General features: G+C 44.9%; 1 protein-coding gene across 4 annotated transcripts in view; it reads left to right on the top strand.

Moving 5' to 3' along the window:
* The window catches only part of LOC142592606 (putative protein kinase C delta type homolog), a 556922-nt gene that overhangs the window by 307009 nt on the left and 225034 nt on the right, over positions 1-24879 (top strand). For all 4 annotated transcript variants that reach the window (XM_075704146.1, XM_075704147.1, XM_075704145.1 and 1 more), the window contains 2 exons: positions 899-984; positions 23681-23810. In XM_075704146.1, coding sequence (XP_075560261.1) covers positions 899-984; positions 23681-23810 — 216 coding nt within the window. The remainder of the gene's footprint in view (positions 1-898; positions 985-23680; positions 23811-24879) is intronic.

Genomic DNA, 24879 nt, shown 5'->3' with positions numbered 1-24879 from the left:
GACGGCCACAATATCGCACAATTGTGTCTGCCATAGTCACGTAAGCATTACGGGAGTCAAACCTCTACCAGGATCATTTTCACTCTTGCACACAACGCACAAAAGCTCTTCTTTTCTTCTTGTGTCTCCAGTAAATGTGCACGTATTTGTGTGCCCCGATCATGCATTCGCTCATCGTGCGATATTTGTCAACGAGCGCTGCCTTCTATTTCGAATGACAATATATTTGCTTTTCTGCCTAGTATATTTATTGCCCTAGCGCCTGAATGTGTACACGTATATTCGCTGTTGTCACGTTTTTATTTTCATGTAACTGCCCTGTGGACATATCTGTCTTGCTCATTTAGTATTTTAGTCCACAAGCCATCAACAGTGTTGGTTTCTCTTTTTTTTTACAATGATACCGTACTTCATTCCTATATCGTATAAGCCGGCATCGGCGCATGTGAATATTACTACGACGAACACTCTTGTCTGTGCTACACAGTGCTACATTTACACAGCGCTGTGTATATATATATATATATATATATATATATATATATAGAGAGAGAGAGAGAGAGAGAGAGAGAGAGAGGGAGGGAGGGAGGGATTGTGCAAATAAGAAAAATGCATAGTTACTTGGTAACGTTCAGGCTGTGTTCCGTAAGCAAGTAACGATTTCTTTTTTGTAAGTGAGCTTTTACTTTATCAACTACGTGTATGTCGCACCCTCAGAAGATTACGTTGAACCTAATGCATGTAGACAGACTGACAAAAAGCGAGAGTAAGTTGATGTCTCCAGTACCGTAAAGAGAGTTGACTTCCTGCACTAAATGTCGTCTTATTTATTTAACCATTCCCCTCTAATTCTTGGCGACCCAAGTTAACAGTCTCAAACGCGATGTTACTGTTTCAGCATGCCAGGTGACCGTGCACAAGCGGTGCCACGACAAGTTCCTGGCCAAATGCCCGGGATCAGTCAAGGAGTCTCAGGCCACGCTGGTAAGAGTCCACTATGCCGCACATATGCGAAGGTTACCGATTCTTCTGTGACCGCTCAGCACTTACCATTGAATTCGTTGTTCCGTAAAGCGACTGTGTTACTCATGAGTTCATTAGAGTCCCTCTTAGAGTTGTCGTTCATTCTACAAACTACTGACTGCAGAAATGCTATAAGCCACAGACTGTCAGTAAAGACTCTTTAAGCGCGAGTGAACCATGTTAATGATGATAATTATTGTGATGACATTATGGCATAAAGACATATTCGTGGCGGAAGTTGTAAGCCGATTGTTACAAAAGAATATGGGTCCATTAGCAAAGGTCAGTCGGACGAACGGAGCGCTGACCAAAGCTTCGCACGGGGCAGGCAGGGGTGATCCGAAGTAGATTTATCGTATGTGCTACCAACATTTGATAATATATGCAGAAAGTGTACTCCGAAGGGCCGAACTGCGTCATGGAGGTCTTTGGTCGACACCTTAGTAAATGCGGAGCAAAAACAACAGGACGCAAAAGAGTAGACAAACTAACACCATGGGATGTAGACGCTTAGACCTAAATTTCCGGAGGGGGATTCAGACTGGGAACAGAACAAAGGGAATAATTCGTTTCAGGTGCAAACCAAATGTCATATCTCTTGCCGTTGCCACAAAAGTAATGTTGGTGCGTGTGAGAGCGCTTTACATGCTGTTTCAATCTGTTAGAAACAATGTGAGATAATGCCTAATTATTTATTTGATTTGTTTAATTTAGTTAATGAAAACCCTAAAAGCCCTCACAGCAAGGGTATTATATAGGGGGTGGCAAAAATTACATGACAATCTAGAGAAAATGAATCGGATACAAGAATCAAGATGTGGTAAAACTCAATGAAACACAATGAAATAAAGCAACATAGTAAACAGTACGAAAAAATCAAACACATGCTGAATGGGAGTGAAAGAAATCGTCATGAAGCAACGGATGATGATAACATTTCTGAAAAAGAATTAAGCGAGCAAGTTTGCGACGACGGCAAAGGTTATCAAGACCCGCACGAGCTTTTAACGCCGTTACGCCAGTGAAACGTGAGTAATCTGTAAAAAAAAAATGAAACGAGGAAACCGAGCGAAAGTATCGAGCCAGGTTTCTGAATCTCCCGACGAAGCTCCACGGAAGGAAGGGAATGCGGAGTTTGTCAACAGCATCAATGTGACACACAAAACCCGCCGTGGTTGCTCAGTGGCTATGGTGTTGGGCTGCTGAGGACGAGGTCGCGGGATCGAATCCCGGCCACGGCGGCCGCATTTCGATGCGGGCGAAATGCGAAAACACCCGTGTGCTTAGATTTAGGTGCACGTTAAAGAACCCCAGGTGGTCAAAATTTCCGGAGTCCTCCACTACGGCGTGCCTCATAATCAGAAAGTGGTTTTGGCACGTAAAACCCCAAATATTATTATTATTATTATTAGTGACACACACACACACACACACACATATATATATGTATATATATATATATATATATATATATATATATATATATATATATATATATACATATCATAAGACGCCAACAAACACTGACACCAAGGACAACATAGGGGAAATTACTTGTGTTTAATAAATGAAAATAAAGAAACGATAAATTAATGGAAATTAAAGTGGATGAAAACACAACTTGCCGCAGGTGGGAACCGAACCCACAATATATATATATATATATATATATATATATATATATATATATATATATATGTATATATATATATATATATACATAATGTAACGCCGCACTGGAGGAGAGTGGAAGAGAACGAGGAATCGACGCCAGTTTGGACCGTCCCACCTCTTCTCTGTCCTTCTCACTGTAAATAAATAGATCCTACATGCGTCACAAGTGGTGGAAGTGCTAGGTACTGGACGCCCTAGACAATCCGTTCCTACAAGATGTTCGAAGAAGCAGACGCCTGGTTGCACTACTCCCAGAGCCAACAAGCATGGCCGACGCCTAAGCAGGCCACTCAACGAGCACTATCGAAGAAGGCATCGTTCAAGCCAGCCTAATGCCAAGGCAACCTAGCTGCTGGACGCCGGAACCACTCATATTCTCAGGTAAGACACAAGAAGACGTGGATGACTGGCTGAGACACTACGAAAGAGTAAGCCGGCATAACGGGTGAGGTACGTCAGCGCAACTTGTGAACGTTACATTTTTTCTCGCCGGTACCACTCTACTTTGGTTTGACAATCATGAACGCGTGCTGGCCACTTGGGAAACTTTTGTCCAGGAATTGAAAGCCTGCTCTGGCGGTTCTAATTCCAAAAAGAAGAAAACGGAACACACGCTTCTGTGCAGAGTCCATTTGCCTGGTGAAACGCGTACAACGTATATTGAAGAAATATTGAAGCTATGCGGAATTGTAAACGCGAATATGCCGGATGAAAACAAAGTAGGCCTTCTGTTAAAAGGCATCGCTGAAGACGTCTACAATTTTTAATAACGAAAGAAAAACCTGAACACTCCTTCCGAATTCAGGCAGCAATGTCGCGCGTTTGAAGCTCTGAAGACCCGAAGGATCTCACCGAAGTTCGGGCGCTTGGACAACGTCGCCACATTTGCAGGTATGAACATCGCTGCCTGCGATGACATCGCCTCGATCGTACGTCGAGTGGTTCAAGAAGAGCTAGCACGACATCAGAAAGTAGGCGCGCGTTATCAGTACTCGTTTGACGAGTGCATTCCCGAACCACCATCCTGGTCGCGAGAACATTGCAACGAACGTCGACCGCCTTCTGAAGAGCCACACTTAAATCTCACGAGTGTCCAGTCTCTCCCGGCGAATCTCAGTCGCCGCCAGTCCTCACCAGTCCGTCGTAACACTACGGAGTACTACCCCACACCACGAGTTGTTCCTGCGGAATACACGATGCCACGCGTACCTGCTCCATTTAGTTTCAACCACGACCTACCCGTCTGCTCCGCCTGCGGTTCCCGAGGATATATTGCGCGCTTTCGTCGCCGCCGCCTGCAGCGGGCGCCACGTTTTTCGGGCTGCACAGCTCGCGTGCACGAAGACGCGCCCGCGCCATCAGGAGTCCATCCTCTGCGGCAAGAGTGGTCGTACCAATCACGCGATGATTCGCCTGTCTCCGAGCGGAGCCTTACACTGTCGCCGACCCGACTGTGCAATTCGCCATCCCCGCGCTGTCATCAGCACTTGTCTCGAAGAAGCACATCGACTTGACCGGCTCAGAACCCTGTCGTCGCATGTTCACGTAAAAGCTTCCTACGACGCAAATCTGCCCGTCAGGTTCGCCACCGGTGATTTAGTGTGGCTGTGAGCACCGGTTCGGAAAAAGGAATTTTGCCAAAAGCCTCTCTCCAAGTATTCGGTCCCGTTCGTCATTCTCAAATGATTAAGTGAGTGACCTATGCCATCGCTAAAGTGACATCTGATGACCACCGTTCACATAAGACGCAAGTTGTGCACGTCGCACGATTGAAACCGTGCCATCAATGCGTGCTCTGACTCGCTCGATTAGCTTCGTCTGCCCGGGAGGAAAATGTAACACCGTATCGGAGGAACGTGGAAGCAAAGGAAGTAGCGATGCGAGGTTTTGGGGGGATCGGCTGTTTCGGACCGTCCCATGTCTTCTCTACCCTTTTCACTGTAAATAAATCAATTCTACATAACTATATATATATATATATATATATATATATATATATATATATATATATATATATATATATATATATATATATTTATTTATTTATTTATTTATTTATTTATTTATTTATTTATTTAGTACATACTGCAGACCACATTGTGGTCCTTGCAGGACGGGCAGACAATTAGTACAAGGCATATACAAGATACGTCCGTATACATTCGTAAAATATATAGACTTTACAACGATATATTGCTCACAGAAACACTTAATGAAAATATCAAAACACAATACCTAAATCAATCCATGGTGCAAACAGAACAATGTAAAAAAAAGCAAGGGAATTGCACATCAAACGCAAGGGAGAGCCGAGGATTTGCCTTGCTCATTCAACAGCAAGGAGAAAACATTATATGTAAAAACAAAAAAGACAATAAAAACTTACAAAAACACAGTCACATGTTGTAAGGGGCGGGCAGTGAATTCCATTCAGAAATAGTCCGGGGAAAGAAGGAGAACTTATAGCTGTCTGTCCTAGCATAGATGGGTGTCAGTGTATCCGTATGATGGTGTCGTGTATACCTTGTGGAGAGGCGACTTACATATAGTGAAGGGTCCAGAGCCAATTTGTGATTAATTAGATTATGTAAAAAATCTAGCCTGTGTTTCTGTCTTCTCTGTTCAAGCGAAGGAATGTCGTTAGCCGACATCAACTCTGACGGCGAATCCGAACTTTTAAACTTGGAATAAATCAAACGAACAGATTTTCTCTGTATTCTCTCAAGTTTGTTAACATTGACTTTAGTATAGGGATCCCATGCAACGCAAGCATATTCAAGTTTTGGCCGGAAATAGGTTAGGTATGTGAGTAGCTTAACGTTTGAGGGGGCATTTCTTAGTTTGTGTCGCAGACAGGTTAGCTTACGAAAGGCAGAAGAACACGTGTTATCAATGTGAAGGTTCCAAGAAAATTTATTAGTGAACGTTATGCCAAGGTACTTGTAACTCTCAACTTGCTTTAATGGAACAGATCCCATTCGATAAGCGTACTCCAGGGGATTCTTTTTATGCGTTATGCGAAGAGAGACAGTTTTATCTATGTTTGCAGCCATGCCCCATTCTTCGCACCACAAAAATATATTATTCAAGCTAGAGTTAAGTTCCTCCTGATCATCCACGGACTTAATAGGACGAAATACAACGCAGTCATCTGCAAACAGCCTTATTTGTGTTCCTGGTTTGACTACGGTAACTATGTCATTAATATATAAAAGAAAGAGCAATGGACCCAGGACGCTGCCTTGGGGAACTTCTGAAGTGACTGGTAGATATCCCGAGTTGTGATCGTCAACTGAAACATACTGTTGGCGATTATCGAGATAGTCTGTAATCCAATTAATTATGATGTCCGGAAGGTTAATGTTCCTTAATTTTAAAATTAGCTTTTTGTGAATTACCCTATCGAATGCTTTACTGAAGTCTAAAAACACTGCATCAATTTGACCGTTGGCATCTAAAGCTTTGGCAATTGAATCAATTATTGTTACTAATTGTGTGGTAGTGGAATAACCTTTTCTGAAGCCATGTTGAGCACTTGTTAGTATGCAGTGTTCATCTAAGAATTCATTAATGCGAGTTGCGATTATGTGCTCGAAAAGTTTGCAGCAAGATAATGTTAATGATATGGGGCGGTAATTCTCGAGCAATAATCGATCGCCTTTTTTAAAGACCGGAACAACTCGAGCCATCTTCAAATCCTCAGGCACTTTCGCGCTTAACAAAGATGATCTGAATAATACCACTAAGAACTTGGCAGCAGTTTCGGCGTATCGCCTAAGAAACACATTCGGGAGGTTGTCAGGGCCAGGAGTTGTTTTGGTTTTTAAATTGAGCAACATAGACACAATGCCATGGTAAGATATAAAGTTCGCCTCATGCTCTTCAAACCCTGCAGTACTCAAAGATGGGCCTGATCGTGCACGGGAGAATACGCTATGAAATTAAGAGTTAAAATGTTGTGCAATGGCATTTAAGTCGTTAATAATGGTTCCATTAACTGCAATTTCCGTAATAGCCTTCTTGCTATTGCCAAGGTATCCCCAAAACTTATCCGGTGCGTTTTTATAAAGTTCGGTAATGTTGTGGGAAAATAAAAATTTTTTCAATCGCGCACGGCGCATGACAGCTTGTTTTGGAGTTCCGTGATAACGACCATGCGTGGATGCTTCTTTTTTATTCGTTTGATTTTGCGCTTTAGTTGTACTATTCCACGCGTCATCCAAGGCGTACTTTTATTGACTTTCTTAGTTTTAGTGGGTATGAATGTATCGATGCAATGCCTGCACATTATAACAAACGTGGTCCAAAGTGTAGACACATCACTACCATTATCTGCAAAGCGCGTAAGACAAGTTTCCATGTAGTCAACTATGCTGGCGTCATCCGCTCTGGTGTAATCTTTAAAAGATTTGGTATTGTTAGTTTTAGGAACAGTTTTGACAATGGGCAAGGAAAGTGCAATAAGGTAATGGTCAGATAAGCCATCTTCGATTGACACGGTATGCTCGGAAAAGGTTCGGTTTAAAAAAATAACATCTCATATAGAACGTGATGACCCTTGCACACGCGTGGGTTGATTAACCACTTGAATAAGATCATGTGTTAGCATACTGTCAAATATAATGTTAGCATTTGCATCGGCGTTATTGTTTGCTTGAAGGAGCTCCCAATTGATACCAGGCAAGTTAAGATCGCCGTTCAGAAAAATTTTCTTATTTTGGTAGAGAGACATGTGCTCTTTAAGTTTATTCAAGTAATCTGGTGTAGCATCAGGTGGTCTATAAAATGCGAACAGCACAAAGCATTGACCCCAGCACGATAACCTGACGCATAGGTACTCTAGTTCGGGAGTATCACCGATAAACGTGGATCCGATTTGATCTTTAACTAGAACTGCTATACCTCCGCCTCTGCGCAGTCTATCCTTACGAAATACTTTGTAATGGGGTGGAAAAACGAGTTCATTTGTTATATCGCTGCGCAACCAGGTTTCCGTTATGACTGCGATGTGAGGATCGTGTTGTAGCAAGTGAATTTTTAGGGAATCTATCTTGTTCACCACGCTACAAGCATTAAAATTAACGATACGCAGATGTTTCCCCTTGGCTGAAACTGAATTTCTGAGGATGACGAGGTCGTAGATTTCTAAACGCGAAAGTTCTGATACATTGTCGCGATCATCGGCGACTCTCGTGCCTATTTCTGCGCGTGCGCGTGACGACGGGTCGTGGGGCGGTAGGGTTTTTCTGCGTCGTTTCTTTTAACACGTATTCTTTCACTTTTTTCCTCGATCCAAATATAAGCTGTGCTATTGATGTATAATTTGTCAAAAGCTAAGGAAACTTTATCATCCTACTCGCGGTTTTCTTTCGCACTTGCCCACAGCTTCCTTCTAACTTCTCGAACTCTTCGCGAATAGTCTTCACTTATTGATATAGTAGTGTTCTTCAGTTTGTGGCATTTTTAAAAATTAACGCTTTGTCTCTTGTGTCGAACTATCTCAAGATGACAGGTCGTTTCTTATTGGCGGACGGAGGACCTAATCTATGTATTCGTTCAATAGCTATCGGGTTAAGTTTGAGAAGTTCTTGGAAGATACCTTTATTTACAGCTGTTTCCAGTGATTCACCGTTTTCACTCTCTGGTTCTGTTAGGCCAAAAATAATCAAATTAGGTCTTCTACTGTGGTTCTCCAATTCGTCTATTTTCTTTTCAAGGGTCAGAACAACTTCGTTAATATGTGAAAGCCGGTTTTGGCATAAAGTGACCTTGTCTTCAAGTTTCGATAAAGCGTCAACCTTTTTTTCAATTTCAACCAGGCGGTTTTCTTTGATATCCTTAATATCAGCTGCGATTTCCTTAAGTTGTTTCAAGATTTGAGCAACTTCGGGCCCGGGGTTAGTTTCAATGTCCCCTCCTAAAAGCAGCAACTTCCGGAGGCAAAAAACATCAAGCAAGCAACACAGCCATGGGCACGGCAGCACTAGTAGAAAAGGATCGCTTGTACGGTAACAGTTGCCGTAATCCTTCCTCACCTGCACAAAGAAAAGCAGAGGATTGGACCGCATTCTTTCGGTGCCACCGTGCCCAGTGGTCGCGTATTCCAATATATATATATATATATATATATATATATATATATATATATATATATATATATATATATATATATATATATATATATATATATATATATATATATATATACACACAATCGAACTGAAAGTGTTCTCTGAAACACCCTTTCTATATATATATATATATATATATATATATATATATATATATATGTACAAAGGGTGTTTCAGAGAACACTTTCAGTATGTTTTTAAAGGTTATCTGTGGCAGATAGCTCAGCTCTAGTTTACGAGCCCGTCTGCTCAAAGCAGCGGACACTACTTGCACAAAAAATTGAAATGCACAATCGGCTAATTAACAATAAATAACTAATTAACTTTCTAGCTAACTATCTGATGACCCATATTGCAATTTACAAATTATGCCAGTGGACATCGCAAGGCGGTTCGATTTGGAGCAAATTGTAAGGACCACACCACTTTCGAGATATAAATTTGTGGAGAAATGCATTGGCGTTCCTGTTACTTGTGTGCTTCAGTGCATGAAACAACGTTTTGTGAACAAATTAACTGGAACGCCAATGCATTTCTCCGCGAAGTTCGGGAATTTATATATCGAAACTGGCGACATCTAAAAAATTTCTTCCAAGTCGATCCGCCTTGCGAACTCTATGGCTAGAATTTGTAAATGGCAATATGGAGGCATAATGTAATTACTCAAAAACTTAATGAATGAATGTTTATTAATAAGTTTTGCGTCTCAATTTCTTGTGCGAGTATCGTCCGCCGCTTCGAATAGACCGGCTCATGAACTAGAATTTTGATATCGGCCACAGGCAGCTCTTAAAGATTTTTGAAAGTGTTCGCTGAAACGCCCTTTATATATCCGTGTGTGTGTTTTTGTGTGTCACGTTGATGTTATGTATATTTAGTAGGAAACCAATTCGAGTCCGATAAGCTTGCAGCCGCTAAGTCGAATGCTTCAGAGTAAAGGATTAGGTTAATAATTTCGCTTATATTTTCATTAACGTCGGATTTTATGCAATACTGGTAAATATCTATTGATTTTATGTGAAATACGATAGCCGGAACCAGAGTTAAAATCTAGGATCTCTTGAGAATCATGCATTCAGTCAAGACAATCTACACTTGTTTCCGCGCATAAGGGGCACATCTTTGTTGCGTATTTATATTTTGCTATCTCTCTCCATACGCTATATTCTTTTAATCATTTATTGGGGGTCTTATGTAACTTGAACCAAGCTTTAAAAAAAAGAAATCGTGCATTGTTGGCGATCCAAACCAACATCACATTGCTCGCACTCTTCCAGAGTCGCTCAGACTATTTCTAAAGTGTGATTAGTTTGCCACTTTGGTGAGTTCAAGTCTGGAAATTTAAAACTATTCACTGTAGGAAAGTGGTAGAACGTTCGCAGAGGTATGTACTGAAGTTGTTTCGAAAACAATAGCTTTTACGCGGTTCTCTATTACAGGCTGTATAGAAATTCCGCGAAATAAAAAAAAAGTTATGACATCATTCAGCTGGCGCTTGCGCGTATAATTTCGAACGTTATCAACTGTGATTTAAAAGAAAGAAACCCGCGTGGTCTTTGTAAATGCAGTCAATTATTGTATATATGTGAATTTTAAGCGTCAGCCAGTCAACGCAGTTCGCTGGAATAGTGAGTGAGCGAAAACTTTATTGTACACGTCCGGCGATTTCGGCGGAGTGCGGGGCCATAAGCACCCCAGCCTAGGTGACGGCCTCCAGTCTTTGGACTCGGACGGCTTCCTCGGCGTGCCGGACAGCCCACAGTTAATCGGCGAGGTCGTGGCTGAGCAGGGCCGCCTCCCAACGCGCCCCTCGTTTCGAGACTGCCGTTTCTACCCAGTTCTGGAATAGCATTTTTTTTCTATCAGAAAGTTGAAGGAGGTCGTTGGTAAAAGACGCTCCCGTGATCAGATTGGCAAAAGGCCACAGCCCCCTCTGTGCAACGCAATCGGCGATAACAGTACGCGCAGACACTCTACTAGAATCAAAATAGAAGTCAGGAAAAGAAAAAGATAACTAACAATATGCGTAGATTCACGCAAGGTCTAATGCTTGTTGCTTATCATTTTGAATAGTGGCTGATTTCTACCCTAATAACGACGGTACCATTCAATCTACGTCGTGCTCACGTCCTGCCAGTGCGGCTCGCTTGTTTTTACAAAGACCACGTGGCTTTCATTGTATGGAAACACGCTATAGGTTTCTGTGGACCAGCGGTGCAAGCATGACGTGGCACAATTTCTTAGTGTATATTTTAATTTTCTGACTTCGCCGCTCCGAAAAATCGAACCACGTAGAAGATAACCTCATGGAAACAGCATTAGTAGGTTTTTCTGAGCACTCTACAATATTTCTTTTGCCTGTGCGCTAAAACTAATAGTTTAAAATCTCGAAATCTAAACTAATAGGCCAAGTGCACGTCCAACAAATACTTAGGAAACCTCCGAATAATATGCGTGTTGCTCTCATTCGCCTTCGATATGCAGCTTTCTTTAAAGGTGCTTTAACATATCATGCGGAACAATGTGTATAAAATTTAATAAATTCTGGTGTTCTGCATGCCAAACCCAATATATGTTTATGGAACACGCCGTAGTGGGGGGCTCGAGATTAATTTTGACCACCTGGGGTTCTTGTACGTGCGCCCAATGCAGGGAGACGGGCGTTTTCGCATTTCGGCCGCATCGATATGCGGCGGCCGTCACCGCGATTTGATCCCGAGACATCGTGCTTAGCAGCACAACGCCATAGCCGCTAGGCGGGTATCAATCACAGTGGCCCTGTATGCCTAACTCAAATGGCAAAGACACACATACGTCTTGAAAAATCCTCGAAACGCATCACTTGCTTAATCACAGTTACCTCCTCTCTAGACAGAGGGCGCCACAGGCCAAGGGACGCTTATTTGCGTTTCGAGAGAAAGGAACTCTGCTAAGCGTTCTCCACGAGGTCACCTAAGAAAGCGCGAATATCGCCTTTAAATGTCCCACTTGGTGACAAACACTAATATATTTAGAGCGAGTGGGTTACTCGATCTGCTTATATTATTATTCAGGAACCCCAATTATTGAAATGCCTTCTCGAAGCTGTAAAGAAAATGTACGCCCGTACGCTTATCTTGTCCCCGAACAACGATCGTCATCTGTCTTGACTTCCCTTTCTTTAACAAGCCGCACGTGCTACATGTGGATGCCAGATTGCATTTGTGTGCTTTGTATTTCCCGACATCGGGTCGTGCGGCAAAGCCAAATTTACAACAAAATTTTTCTGTGCTGGGTCCCAATTTACAAACTGTTTTTCTTCTCTTCAAAGAAGGTTACATCGTTAAAATTTTCTACAAATTGCAGTTGTGGTAATGTATGATGTGTAATACTTTTTTGCGGATTTTTACAAAGAATGCTGCAGTGTACCAGCTATGCTAACGCGTAAATGTAAACCAAAATGCTACGTTTTCCGAGCACTGCGTGGTTGTCCGACGCCCATGCGTCACGTTTAGAAACAACTAAAATGTTAATAGGTATGTCTTGCGGACATTTGTGCAAAATTATGTTTGAGCTTTCACATCCAAAGTTTTTTTTTTTTGTGAATAGCTTCTGAAAAACGATGGGTTACTTTCATTTTTAAGAGCAAATTGCATAAACAGAGACTGCACAAACATTTTGAAACAGAAATCATCTTTACAAACTACGTGAGTATAAGTCTTTAGTGCATGAAGAAAATACTTCATTTTTTTCTCAAAATTTTTCTCGCTTATTTGGTTGGCGTAATTGAGAAAATTCAAAGGGCCCCTCGAATGTTGAAAAATTTATTTTCCCATGCGAAATTTAGAGCAAATGGTTTTCCTGCCATGCCATATAAAACCGTGCATTGTTGAGCGCACTGAATAAGGACAGTTGGGTTCGAATGAATCATTTCTAAGTAGTCTACGCCACTGCGTCATCAGAATTAGTTTGTGTGAACGTAGGCGTTGCTGCTTATGGCAGTGCGTTTGTTGACCATGCATGGGAGGCGTTATCGTAACGAACGTAAATGACCACAGCAAAAATAAACATCAAGACAAGCAGTTTTAATGACAAATTGGAAGCGCTGAGGACTCCGACACATTTGTGCGAGTTTGTCATTTTTCAGCTAACTTTTGACTTTACAGTGGTCTTTTGCCTACAGTTTACAGAGCACCGTAGTCTTTTGACTACTGTGCTCTATTTTAACTGTGCTCTGTTTCCAGTGCACGTTAGTTGTACTTTGAATTTAAGTTTATTTCTTAAAGTTAGGAAGACATTTACAAAGGCGGCAGAAATTCAAAGAAATGAATGCCCGACAGACGACTCTTACATTGCGCAGTAGTAGCGATAGAGCGCGTATGCTAGAAATAAACTTTTTAACAATTAGAAAACAAAGGCGGCTCTTCGGTTAGAGTAAAACATTGCCAGTAGTTTCGGAAATGGTGCGGAGAAAGTTACCCGTTCAATTAGGTAAAATCAACCTAAACCCACACAATAAATGCGGGAAAGACGAAATATAAACTAGCTGTACATGTCCTATATCCATGACGAGGTTCAGCATGCTATAAATGCCATCCATCACCTGATTACAGCAAACCGGTGTGACAGTTGATAACAAAAGGAAAACATAAGATTATATGAATTTGTACTGGTGGACACGAGTACCATGGCCACTGAACCATCGCTACGCATTACCCTTACATAATGGCCAGACCTACTGAAGATATACGGCATATAATAAGCGAATAATTTTTATGAAACACCGCTACATGGACGAATCTAATTAATGCGGACACTGTGGCTACTCGTATCTTAGTCTCAAATCACGGTGAGCTAGCTGCAGGAAAACTGAGCAATGAATGACTGTTTTGAAAAAAAAAACGTAATTGATTTTGAGCATGTATGAGCCCAACACTCGATCTCCTGCAGCTGAGGTGACGTCGGGAGCGCGTTAGAATCGCGAGCTCCAAGTATCAGTGTATTAAAAAATGCCACCTAAACGAATTCCTAGGTACGGGCGCTTTCGGTTTGCTGCAGAATCGGCTGACTGAGTTCACCACCCTGAACGCATTCTCGGAACGACGTAAAAGCATACGCAGAAGCAAATGGAAGTTACATGCCTCGGCGATCAAAGCTTCTTTACGTTTCCGAACTCACTGCCCGAGAACTCACTGCCCGAGAAGTTCGAAAGCAATCGTACATTTTTTCTTCTTCGTTTTCAATGTTTTTTCCCCTTCCTTTCGAGGCAGAGTTGCGCAATGCCAGGAATGCGACGCTTGCGGGAACACGGTCGAGCGTTTGTGTCACTGTTGGTTCGAAATACACGAGCCCCGTTCAGTCTGATGCGATCCGAGCCCCGTCGAGGCACGCATTCCTCGGGCCAGGCCTAGCAAATGCCTGAGCAACTTGAAAGCTTTTGTTTCGTGCACCGACGTGGATCTAATTCCTTCCGAGTGCCAGGACGTATCACTCCGGCTCTACGGTCGGATTGGAGCACGTATGAACGTTGATACTCAGACATTTCATTCAGTTATAATTCAGTTTCTCATACTCCCTTTTCGACGTCGTTTGCTCACCGGTATGTATATTCGTAAGGACGATAAAATTATGCGCTGACCTGCAATCCAGCATTCAAGCCTCGCGCGTTTGCTGTACTTTTTCTTTTTCTCGTCAAAAAATGATCTATGATAAGAGGGAAACTATGTGTTGAAAATGCTTAGGCCTGTTTGTGCCACCTCACGCAAATTGTATCACCAAATGTAGCGCAACCACGCTTGTTTTCTATCTGTCGCATCCAGCGCAAAAAAAAAACATGGCAGCCGAAGACATTGTAATGTTTGTGTCTTGATAAATATGTAACATTCTGCGACAGCACTTCAGCTCATGTCGCATAAACATTTTTGCTGGGGCAATAGACTGATATAAAAATTGTTACAGCGCAAACACATGCAACCACAAAGTATGAAGGACGGGATACAAGCGCTGACTGTCAACTAAATTTTATTGACGGAGGACGGATACCTTATATAAGGGGAAAGGCAGAAACGAAGGGGGAAGGGAGGGATACAATCGGGGAAAATGAGATTGCGCATCGATGAACGAACGTGCCAGCAGTCAACGGAATCAGTCGCAAAAAAAAACAAGAAAACGAGAAAAAACTAGAAAAACACTAGCGAAAGGCGAGGGATACTAACATACTATGAAATCAGTAAGCAGTCGCTTCCAAAAAATGAAGCTCTGCAGCAAAAAGCGATACAGAAGGGTTGCTTACGCACTTGCTGCCATATTTGTGTATGTGGAACGCTTCCAAACTGACGCGCGCCGTCGCGTCGGCACTCTTGCCGAGAATCTTCGTCTCTCCCAATCGAGCCTCGCATCCTGTGCATTCAATTACGTGCGCGACCAAATGTGCGTACTTGTCCTTTAAGTTACTTAAATTTCGGGCATGTTCCCCCAAGCGTTCATTAATGCAGCGGCCGGCTTGGCCGACATAAGCCTTTCCACACTTCAAGGGAATGGCGTAGACCACTCCTGTGGAACACTTGATGAACGGCTTCTCATGTTTTAGCTGACAACCTCTTTCTGCGTCAGGTAGTTCGTGGGTAAAATTTAGCCCAAGTGCATGCTTGTCAAATGCGTCTAAAACTTCACCTACTGTAGAGAGGTTGGTGAAGGCCGTCTGCTTTTTTAAAAGCACTAAAAGGTGATCTATGTACCTAAAAACCTTTAAAACGAACCCCCCCAAAAAAAGACCTATCTAAAAGTTTATCTACTTTTGCTAAAAAAATATCACAAAGAATTGGAGCCACGCAGGACCCAATGCAGATACCGTTGCGCTGCAAAAAAGGCAGGTTGTCATTTTTTGGAAGCGACTGCTTACTGATTTCATTGTATGTTAGTATCCCTCGCCTTTTGCTAGTGTTTTTCTAGTTTTTCTTGTTTTCTTGTTTTTTCTGCGCCTGATTCCGTTGACTGCTAGCACGTTCGTTCATCGATGCGCAATCTCATTTTCCCCGATTGTATCCCTCCCTTCCCCCTTCACTTCTGCCTTTCCTCTCAAATAAGGTATCCGTCTTCCGTCAATAAAATTTAGTTGACAGTCAGCGCTTGTGTCCCGTCCTTCATACTTTGTGGTTGCATGTGTTTGCGCTGTAACAATTCTTATGTCGAGTATGCACCAACTCGCCCAGAAAGAAGTTTTAATGACAATAGACTGATATCCTTGAATTTCGGCCAGACTAAAAACTTGGACGCCTCAGGAATTTCAAGAAAATCGTGCAAAGTATTCACAGCTAGCATATCACTTCAAACAAAAAGTGGGAAAATATTTGTTAAAAAGGTATCTTCCAAGGCGCCGTATTTTCTTTCACGGTAGATCCCCAATGTGTGTCTGCAAGAAATAAACAAAAAAGGAGGAGAAAGCAAATATAATAATTAACATGATATATATTGGCAAATTGCTTCTTGTGCATGACATTATCGTGTTCAGCAATGCCGGAGGTTACATTAACAATAATGATGTCCTAAAGTGATGATAAATAGCTTGATGACAAAAGTTCAGGATGCGTGTTGACCGCCTTGAAGGATTGAAGGAGCAGGCTTAGCTAAGTATGGTTGTCACAAGGACAATGTGTCTCGAGAAGGAAGTTTCCGGGCGAATAAACATAGGCTTCAGCGCATGTGAGAGGCATTACCGCATGTACTCGCGTAATACCTACCTACAACATTTATTATTTGTGAGTGTGTGTGTGCCTTTAACTGGTCATCACACCGTAAAATATTGCTGAAGCGACAGTTGCCTGTTTGCTGAGACGTCGTCGTAGACACCCAATTAATATAGGTCGGAACAGAGTCACATGTTCAGTGACTATAAGTTCAGCTAGTGTCTGCAAATAAAGAGCCTTTGGGGTTCCTCGTTGGGCAGATCATGTGCTCTCATTTCAAAGGTTACTGCTAGTATTTGGAAGTCACGTTTTGTTTAAGTGGGCAGGGACTGACGCAACAACCCCGATTTAAGGTCACATTATTTTTCTTTATTTTTTTTATTTAGCACCTAGACCATTCTGTCCGTAAACTTTCTTATCGTACCTATCACGCTGCCCCACTTCACTTCAATTTCTTCCAAAAGAAGTGTGAGCCCTGTGCGAGTAAATACGGTACTAAGTCATGAACAGTGCCTTTCTTATTACCTTCAGTCACAGCGTACACGTTTTTGCTCGTGACTTGTTTTCGGCAATTCTGTCCAATAGCGACAAAAAAAAAAAAGATACGCATACGTTAAACTACGGGTGAAATACTAGCCCGCTTAACCACCATAAATTCCGTTCCCTTCAAGCTGTAGAGTGCTTCTGAGCGCGACCACTTTACCTCAAGGCGCTGCCATGCTTCGCGAGATCTACTATGTTCCGCGCTCTGTACGCGATGATGAAGGAATACTTTTTACTTCCTCGTAATACCTGCAACTAGTAATTACCTTGGTCCTGTGATGTAGGTCGGCGATTCAAATATATTTTATGAGAAAAGAAATATCGCAGTTTCACCGAAACGCGAGGCATTGATAGCAATAGCAAAGTATTAGAGAACTGTATGGAGTAACGCTCGTAGCTTTATCGGCTGTATACACTGCAGGAAACATTCGCTTTCTGCTTAAATTAACAAGCATATTGCCATGTGCGCATTGGCCAACGCGAACAGATCTCACTCGCTGAGCCCGAACACTCGTTGTCAGAACGCTGGCGTAATGAGGAGTCTCAGCAGTGGCGAGGGAATGGTTCGTGCAGCCTCTCGCCTCACCGCGTTTCTGAAACTTGAGGTCACGCGACAGCCAAAAATTGGCACCCGGCAAGACAACGCCCATGAAGCCGTCAGCCGTTAAGGCTCCCCAGACTTCGCACCCACCACAGATGAGGGCACGTGGTCCACGTACACGTTCAGCGGCGCCATGCGTAGCCGTGGCCGCGCTGCGGCAGCAGACGTGCACTGACCTGCCTAACCACTCGCATCCTTAATCACGTGGCCTCTGACATTCGCCGCGCGAGAAGATGGCGCGTATCAAGCCATTGGCATTCTCGGCTTCCCCTGGCGCGTTTCTGCTATAGCACTCACGGCATTCGGCGCGCGGGGCGTGATCTTAAGGTACTTAGGCTTAATACAGAAAGGTCACTTGGAGTGTCCATATAGTTGTTATTGCAATGAAATGCAAGATGCCTGAGTAAAAAAAATTAAACTTAAATAATGTGTAAATACAAAGTCTCACTAGGAAGACGCACGAATATCATCCTGCCATCTTGATTCTTTCCATGAACTCTAAACACGCTCATCAAAATTTTTACAGTGCACCTTACCTCGTTTCATAAGGAGCTATGTTTAGAAAATTCTGTTGTATAATGAGTGCCTTCAGCTAAATATTTGGCCTAAAGCTGCCGCAAATATATATATATATATATATATATATATATATATATTGTTACGTAGGAAGACACCGACGAAAAGCTATTTACAAGTAAATTTACAAGGCAATACGCTTCGCTTGGCCAAGAGGTAACAGCCCGCGCTAGCTTCTAATCGTCGTCGTCGTCTTCACACTGCTCGCCTTTCGTGATCGCACATATTGTGCCGTAGCACTACCCCCGGCGGCAAAAGCGCCGTCCCGGAGCGACTAAAGATCGGACTCGGAAGCAGTGTAGTAGGCCTTGAGCCTACTGACGTGTACGAGATCACTAGATGCCAGAGGAGAGGACGAGGTTGAACCCACAGGAGCAATTTCGTAAGTCACAGGCGTGACCTGGCGCAGCACGCGGTAGGGCCCTGTGTATCGCGAAAGGAGCTTCTCTGAAAGTCCGACGTGACGAGTGGGCGACCACAGGAGCACGAGCGCACCAGGCGAAAACTGTACGTCACGATGGCGGGCGTTGTACTGGCACTGCTGAGTGGTTTGTGAGGCCGTCAGTCGAGCACGGGCAAGCTGGCGTGCATGGTCGGCGAGGGCGATGGCGTCGCGCGCATACGCGGTTGTTGAGACCGCAGCAGGAAGAAGTGGCGTGTCTAAGGGCAAGGTAGGTTCGCGACCGTACAGTAGATAAAAGGGAGAAAATCCCGCGGTGTCGTGCCGGGAAGAATTGTACGCAAATGTTACGGAAGGAAGGGCAATGTCCCAGTCGTGGTGGTCCTTGGAAACGTACTTGGCCATCATATCGGTAAGAGTACGGTTTAACCGCTCTGTCAGGCCATTGGTTTGAGGATGGTATGAGGTAGTCAGTTTGTGTTGAATGGAGCAGGAACGCACAATGTCAGCGATAACTTTCGAGAGAAAGTTTCGACCACGGTCAGTAAGGAGCTGTCACGGGGCGCCATGAAGCAAGATAATGTCACGCAAGAGAAAGTCCGCGACGTCAGTGGCGCAACTGGTAGGGAGAGCCCGAGTGATAGCGTATCGGGTGGCGTAATCAGTCGCGACGGCTACCCATTTGTTCCCAGAGGATGACGTGGGAAAGGGACCGAGCAGGTCTAATCCAACACGAAAGAACGGTTCCACAGGGACGGTGATCGGCTGGAGATGACCGGCAGGTAGCACCTGAGGTGTTTTCCGACGCTGGCAGGGATCACAGGCAGCAACATAGCGTTGAACGGAGCGAGCGAGACCAGGCCAATAGAAGCGGCGGCGGACGGTCGTACGTGCGGGTTACCCCAAGATGTCCTGCAGTGGGTGCGTCATGCATCTCAAAGAGCACAGTCTGTCGCAGCTGTTTTGGCACGACAAGAAGAAGGTCAGAGCCGTCAGGGAAGAAGTTCCTTCGATACAGAATGCCGCCCTGGAGGACATATCGGCGAACGGATGCGTCGGTAGGGGTAGAGCGCAGACGCGCGATAAGTGCTCGCAGCGATAGGTCTCGGTACTGCTCATCGGCGGTGTTAGCAAAGGCAGACACAGAGAAAATGCCGTTGGCGCTACTACTGTCGGCGTCGTCAGGCTCGTCTACCGGGTAGCGAGACAGGCAGCGTCCTTGTGTAGTCGGCCAGATTTATAGGTGACAGTATACGAATATTCTCGGAGGCGTAAGGCCCAGCGACCAAGTCTTCCTGTAGGATCTTTCAGTGAGCATAACCAGCTAAGCGCGTGATGGTCTGTGACAACGGAAAAGGATCGGCCATATAAGTATGGGCGGAATTTCGCAACCGCCCAAACTAGGGCCAGACACTCACGCTCAGTGATGGAATAGTTGCGCTCCGCGGGTGAGAGGAGCCTGTTGGCGTAAGCGATAACCCGGTCGTGGCCACGCTGGCGTTGTGCCAGTACCGCGCCAATTCCGTGACCGCTGGCATCAGTACGGACTTCGGTAGGCGCAGAAGGATCGAAATGGGCCAGAACGGAAGGCGTTGAGAATGTCGATTAGATGGGAGAATGCAGAGGCCTCGTTATCGCCCCACTGGAAAGGTGCGTCTTTTTTCAAAAGCTCGGTTAGTGGTCGTGCTATGGCGGCGAAATTTCTCACGAAACGGCGGAAGTACGAACAAAGGCCGATGAAGCTGCGCACATCCTTGACACACTTCGGAACAGGGAAGTGCTCAATAGCATGGATCTTGCCTGGGTCCGGTTGCACTCCGTTCGCGTCAACGAGATGTCCAAGGACGGTAATCTGGCGACGGCCGAATTGGCACTTGGATGCGTTGAGTTGCAGACCGGCTCGACGAAAAACGTCCAGGACTGCTGAGAGGCGCTCGAGGGGCGTAGCGAACGTTGGGGAGAATACGATAACGTCGTCCAGGTAGCACAGGCACGTGGACCATTTGAATCCGTGAAGAAGGGAGTCCATCATGCGTTCAAAAGTGGCAGGGGCGTTACATAGACCGAACGGCATCACTTTGAATTGATAAAGACCGTCGGGTGTGACAAAAGCAGTCTTCTCGCGGTCGAGATCGTCCACGGCAATCTGCCAGTAGCCGGAGCGAAGGTCAATAGAGGAGAAATAGCGAGCACCGTGGAGGCAGTCAAGGGCGTCATCAATCCGAGGTAGGGGATCCACGTCCTTTTTGGTAACCCTATTAAGGTGCCGATAATCCACGCAAAAGCGCCATGAGCCATCCTTCTTTTTGACCAGTACTACAGGTGACGCCCATGGACTTTATGATGGTTCAATAATGTTCTTGGCAAGCATTTTGCGAACTTCTGCGTGAATAACTTGACGCTCAGCTGGTGACACTCGATACGGGCGGCGAGGAATAGGAGGGCCATCGCCGGTATTAATGCGATGTTTGACAGCTGTAGTTTGGACCAAAGGACGATCGTTAAAGTCAAAAATATCGTGGTAGGAAAACAGAACGCGGTAGAGTTCACGAGCGTTCTCGGACGGCAAGTCGTGGGCAATCATTTTCTGGAAGTCAGCGATGGTACAATTTGCCGACTGCGATGGTAGAGGAGTATCGGATGAAGGGTCGTCGACTGCAATGGATGCTACTGAGTGATCCTCGAATGAGCAAAGGTGGGCCAGAGACATCCCACGTGGCAGCACTTGTGTCGTCAAGCCAAAGTTGACCACTGGCAGGCAGACGCAATTCGCCGTAATAGATAAAACTGTATGAGGTACTGTGATCCCGTGTGTAAGGAGGACGTGTTGCGTAGGAGCCGCGATGTAGTGACCGTCGGGAACTGGTGGGGAAGACACTAGGTCAACGTAGGTCAGTGCCGAAGGTGGCAAGCGAACGAAGTCGGCGGAACTGAGGCGACTGGGGTGTGGTTCAGCAGGATCCAGAACAGGCAGGTCAAGGCGGAGAGTACTGGCGGAACAATCGATGAGAGCAGAATGTGCGGAGAGGAAGTCTAAGCCGAGGATGATGTCGTGGGGACAGTGGGCGATGACTGGGAATAGCACAATTGTTGAACGGTCGGCAAAGGAGTCGCGGGCGGTACACTTACCAAGAGTGGGCGTGATAATTTTCTTGAGCCGGTTACGAAGGTCAGCGCTCATTACGGACAAACGCGCCCCAGTGTCAATGAGTGCAGACACTGAAACACCGTCGACTTGCACGTCAAGAAGTTTCAGATGAGTGGGCAACGTCAGTAGAGGATTTCGCGGCGTAGGGAGCAATGCAGCGTCACCTCGAGGCGCTGCATCGTCTAGTTTTCCGGCTGGGAGCGGCGTCCGAAGGGAGTCGGCGAATAGGAGCGACGGGGCTGGGGAGAGCGAGATTGTCGTCGTTGGGGCGAAGGCGAACGAGAATAGGGGCGGTTCGTTGCAGGAGAATCAGTGGCGGCATTATCGGAGCGTGCGGCATAGGGACGAGAAGGGCCACCTGGGGAGCGAGAGTAGGCAGTATAAGTAGACCGGATCGGGGAACTCCAGCGACTGCGACAGTGCCGAGAAATGTGCCCGATTCGATGGCAGTAGAAACAAATGGGCTTGTCGTCAGCAGTGCGCCATTCAGATGGGTTGCGGAAACGTGGTGGGTAAGAAGATGCGGGACGGGGCGGAATGGAAGAAGCCGGGCGGGTATCAGGGCGATGGGCCGAGCAGATGGTGTGAAGACCCATGTTTTCGAACTCCTGGCGGACAACTGCCTGGATCAGTGAGACCGTGACTGCAGATGTGTTGGTGGGACTGGAGTCGAAGGCAGCCGGATAGGCGGCCTCAATCTCACGCCGGACGATCCTGGTAACATCGGCAGTGTTGTTGGGACGAGGAGCGTCGGCACAGAAAGATGTCACTGGGGTGTTGGGCAGACGGGCAAACTGCTGGTCAATACGTCTGCTTTTGGCGAGTTCCAGGCGGCACTCTTTTATAACAGCATCCACCGTCGCTACGTTGTTGCAAACGAGCAAGTTCAAGGCGTCATCAGCAATGCCTTTGAGGATGTGGGAAACCTTGTCTGACTCAGTCATGTGGGTGTCAACTTTGCGGCACAGAGCCAAGACGTCCTGAATGTACGTGACATAGGGCTCTGTTGACGTCTGGACACGGCCGGAAAGCGCCTTCTGCGCGGCAAGTTGGTGACCGTAGGGGTTGCCGAACAAGTCTCGAAGCTGTGTCTTAAGTGAATCCCAACTGGTGAGCTCATCTTCGTGCGTGCGATACCAAACTCTAGGTGTGCCACCGAGATAAAAGACTACGTTGGCGAGCATAATAGTAGGGTCCCACCGGTTATTGCGGCTGACGTGTTCATACAGGCTGATCCAGTCATCGACGTCTTCCCCATCTTTGCCTGAGAATACGCCAGGATCACGGGGAGCGGGGGGAGTGATGTAGCTCGTCGAAGTGGCAGCAGGTGTCGGAGCCGGCGGAGTCGGGTTGTCGTCGCCGCGAGCCATGAAGGAAGGCTCGACGTACCGTCCACTGCGAAGCTCCGTGACGAGGTACAGGGAACGTCCACCTCCACCAGATCTGTTACGTAGGAAGACACCGACGAAAAGCTATTTACAAGTATATTTACAAGGTAATACGCTTCGCTTGGCCAAGAGGCAACAGCCCGCGTTAGCTTCTAATCGTCGTCGTCGTCTTCACACTGCTCGCCTTTCGTGATCGCACATATTGTGCCGTAGCAATATATATATATATATATATATATATATATATATATATATATATATATATATATATATATATATATATATACATATATATATATATATATATGCATATATATATATATATATATATATATATATATATATATATGCTATGCAGTCATCCTCCATCCAAACCAATCGTTGTCGTAATGCATTATCACATCGACATTGGTCAAACGTAACAAATTTTCTCCAAATTGATGGTATCATTACTAAACCTAAGGACAGTGTTGACTCCATTTCAAGCATGTCCAAACAGCAAACTCATTTCATCTTGTCCCTCTTTTTCAAGTACCTCCGGGAGCGGTTCAAGATGGATGTGCCCCACCGGTTCCGGGTGCACAATTACATGAGCCCTACTTTCTGTGACCACTGCGGCTCGCTACTCTACGGACTCTTCAGGCAGGGCCTCAAGTGTCAACGTGAGTTTGGTCCTATATTCTTATTTTATCTCATACTTCGCGTGCTTGCTTCTTTAAGGAAGAGAAGGCAGTCTTCCATAACGCACGGCGGCGGAAGTAATTTCTTTGGCAACGAAGCAGCGGATGTCTGTGAGCGCTAGATAATAAACTATGAGAACTACAAACTCAGGATCAATAACGCTGTCAAAGGTCGACTGGATGTCGAAACACCTTTTCTGCACTTAAAAATTTTTAAAAATGACTGCGTTCGTTAACAGAACACCTTTATTGCACCAATAAAAGTGCACTTAGTGCACTTTTATTAAATTAAGCGTGCTAGAAAAGTGGTTTGTGCGAACCATACAGCTTGCAAAATTTGCCATCTCGACAAATTTCCTACTTAGACAACTGCCCCTATGGTACTAATAAAGAAGTTGATTATTTATTTTTTGTCAATCAGTTTTCTAAATTTATCACTATTAGGGGCAAAGCACGTCCACCTAGCCTAGGAACTCGTCTGCAAGATAAAATAAGATAAAGCGCCACGATAGCTGCGCTCATTACTTTTTATTAAAGATATGTATGGTATAAAAAACACCTTGTGTAACCAGCTGGCTCTAAAGGACAGCCCTTAGGGAAAAATAACTTGCTTTAATTGAAATATAGACACAACGCAAAAAGCGTGAGTGAAAGTTAAAAAAAGAAAGACAAGTTGTCACAGGTGGGACGCGGGTCCACGTCTGCTGCATTACGTTTGCGATGCTCCATGGTTCTTGGTGATACTTGAGAGGAAGAAGAAAATGAGTTATTGTTTGATCAAGCGCGATAGTTTAGTGAGCTTCAGATAACTAATTACTTAAAGAGAGGCTATAACATATTTACTCGTTCTCGCGGTGTTTTATGAGTGCACGTATCTTCAAGCTGACCACGAAGCTAGAGGTTACGTGACGCGTTCAGTGCATCCTTACAGCGTCGAGCAGGTTGTGTCTTTTTGATTTAACGCGTTTTAATACAGAATAAAACTTCCACTTGTTCAACGAAGCCCCGCCGTGGCGGCTGAGCGACGTGATTGTCGCGTGACTGCCCTTCG

This window comes from Dermacentor variabilis, chromosome 9, assembly GCF_050947875.1.
Source record: "Dermacentor variabilis isolate Ectoservices chromosome 9, ASM5094787v1, whole genome shotgun sequence".
Taxonomy (NCBI): Eukaryota; Metazoa; Arthropoda; class Arachnida; order Ixodida; family Ixodidae; genus Dermacentor; species Dermacentor variabilis.
This window is presented reverse-complemented; position numbering and strand designations above follow the sequence as displayed.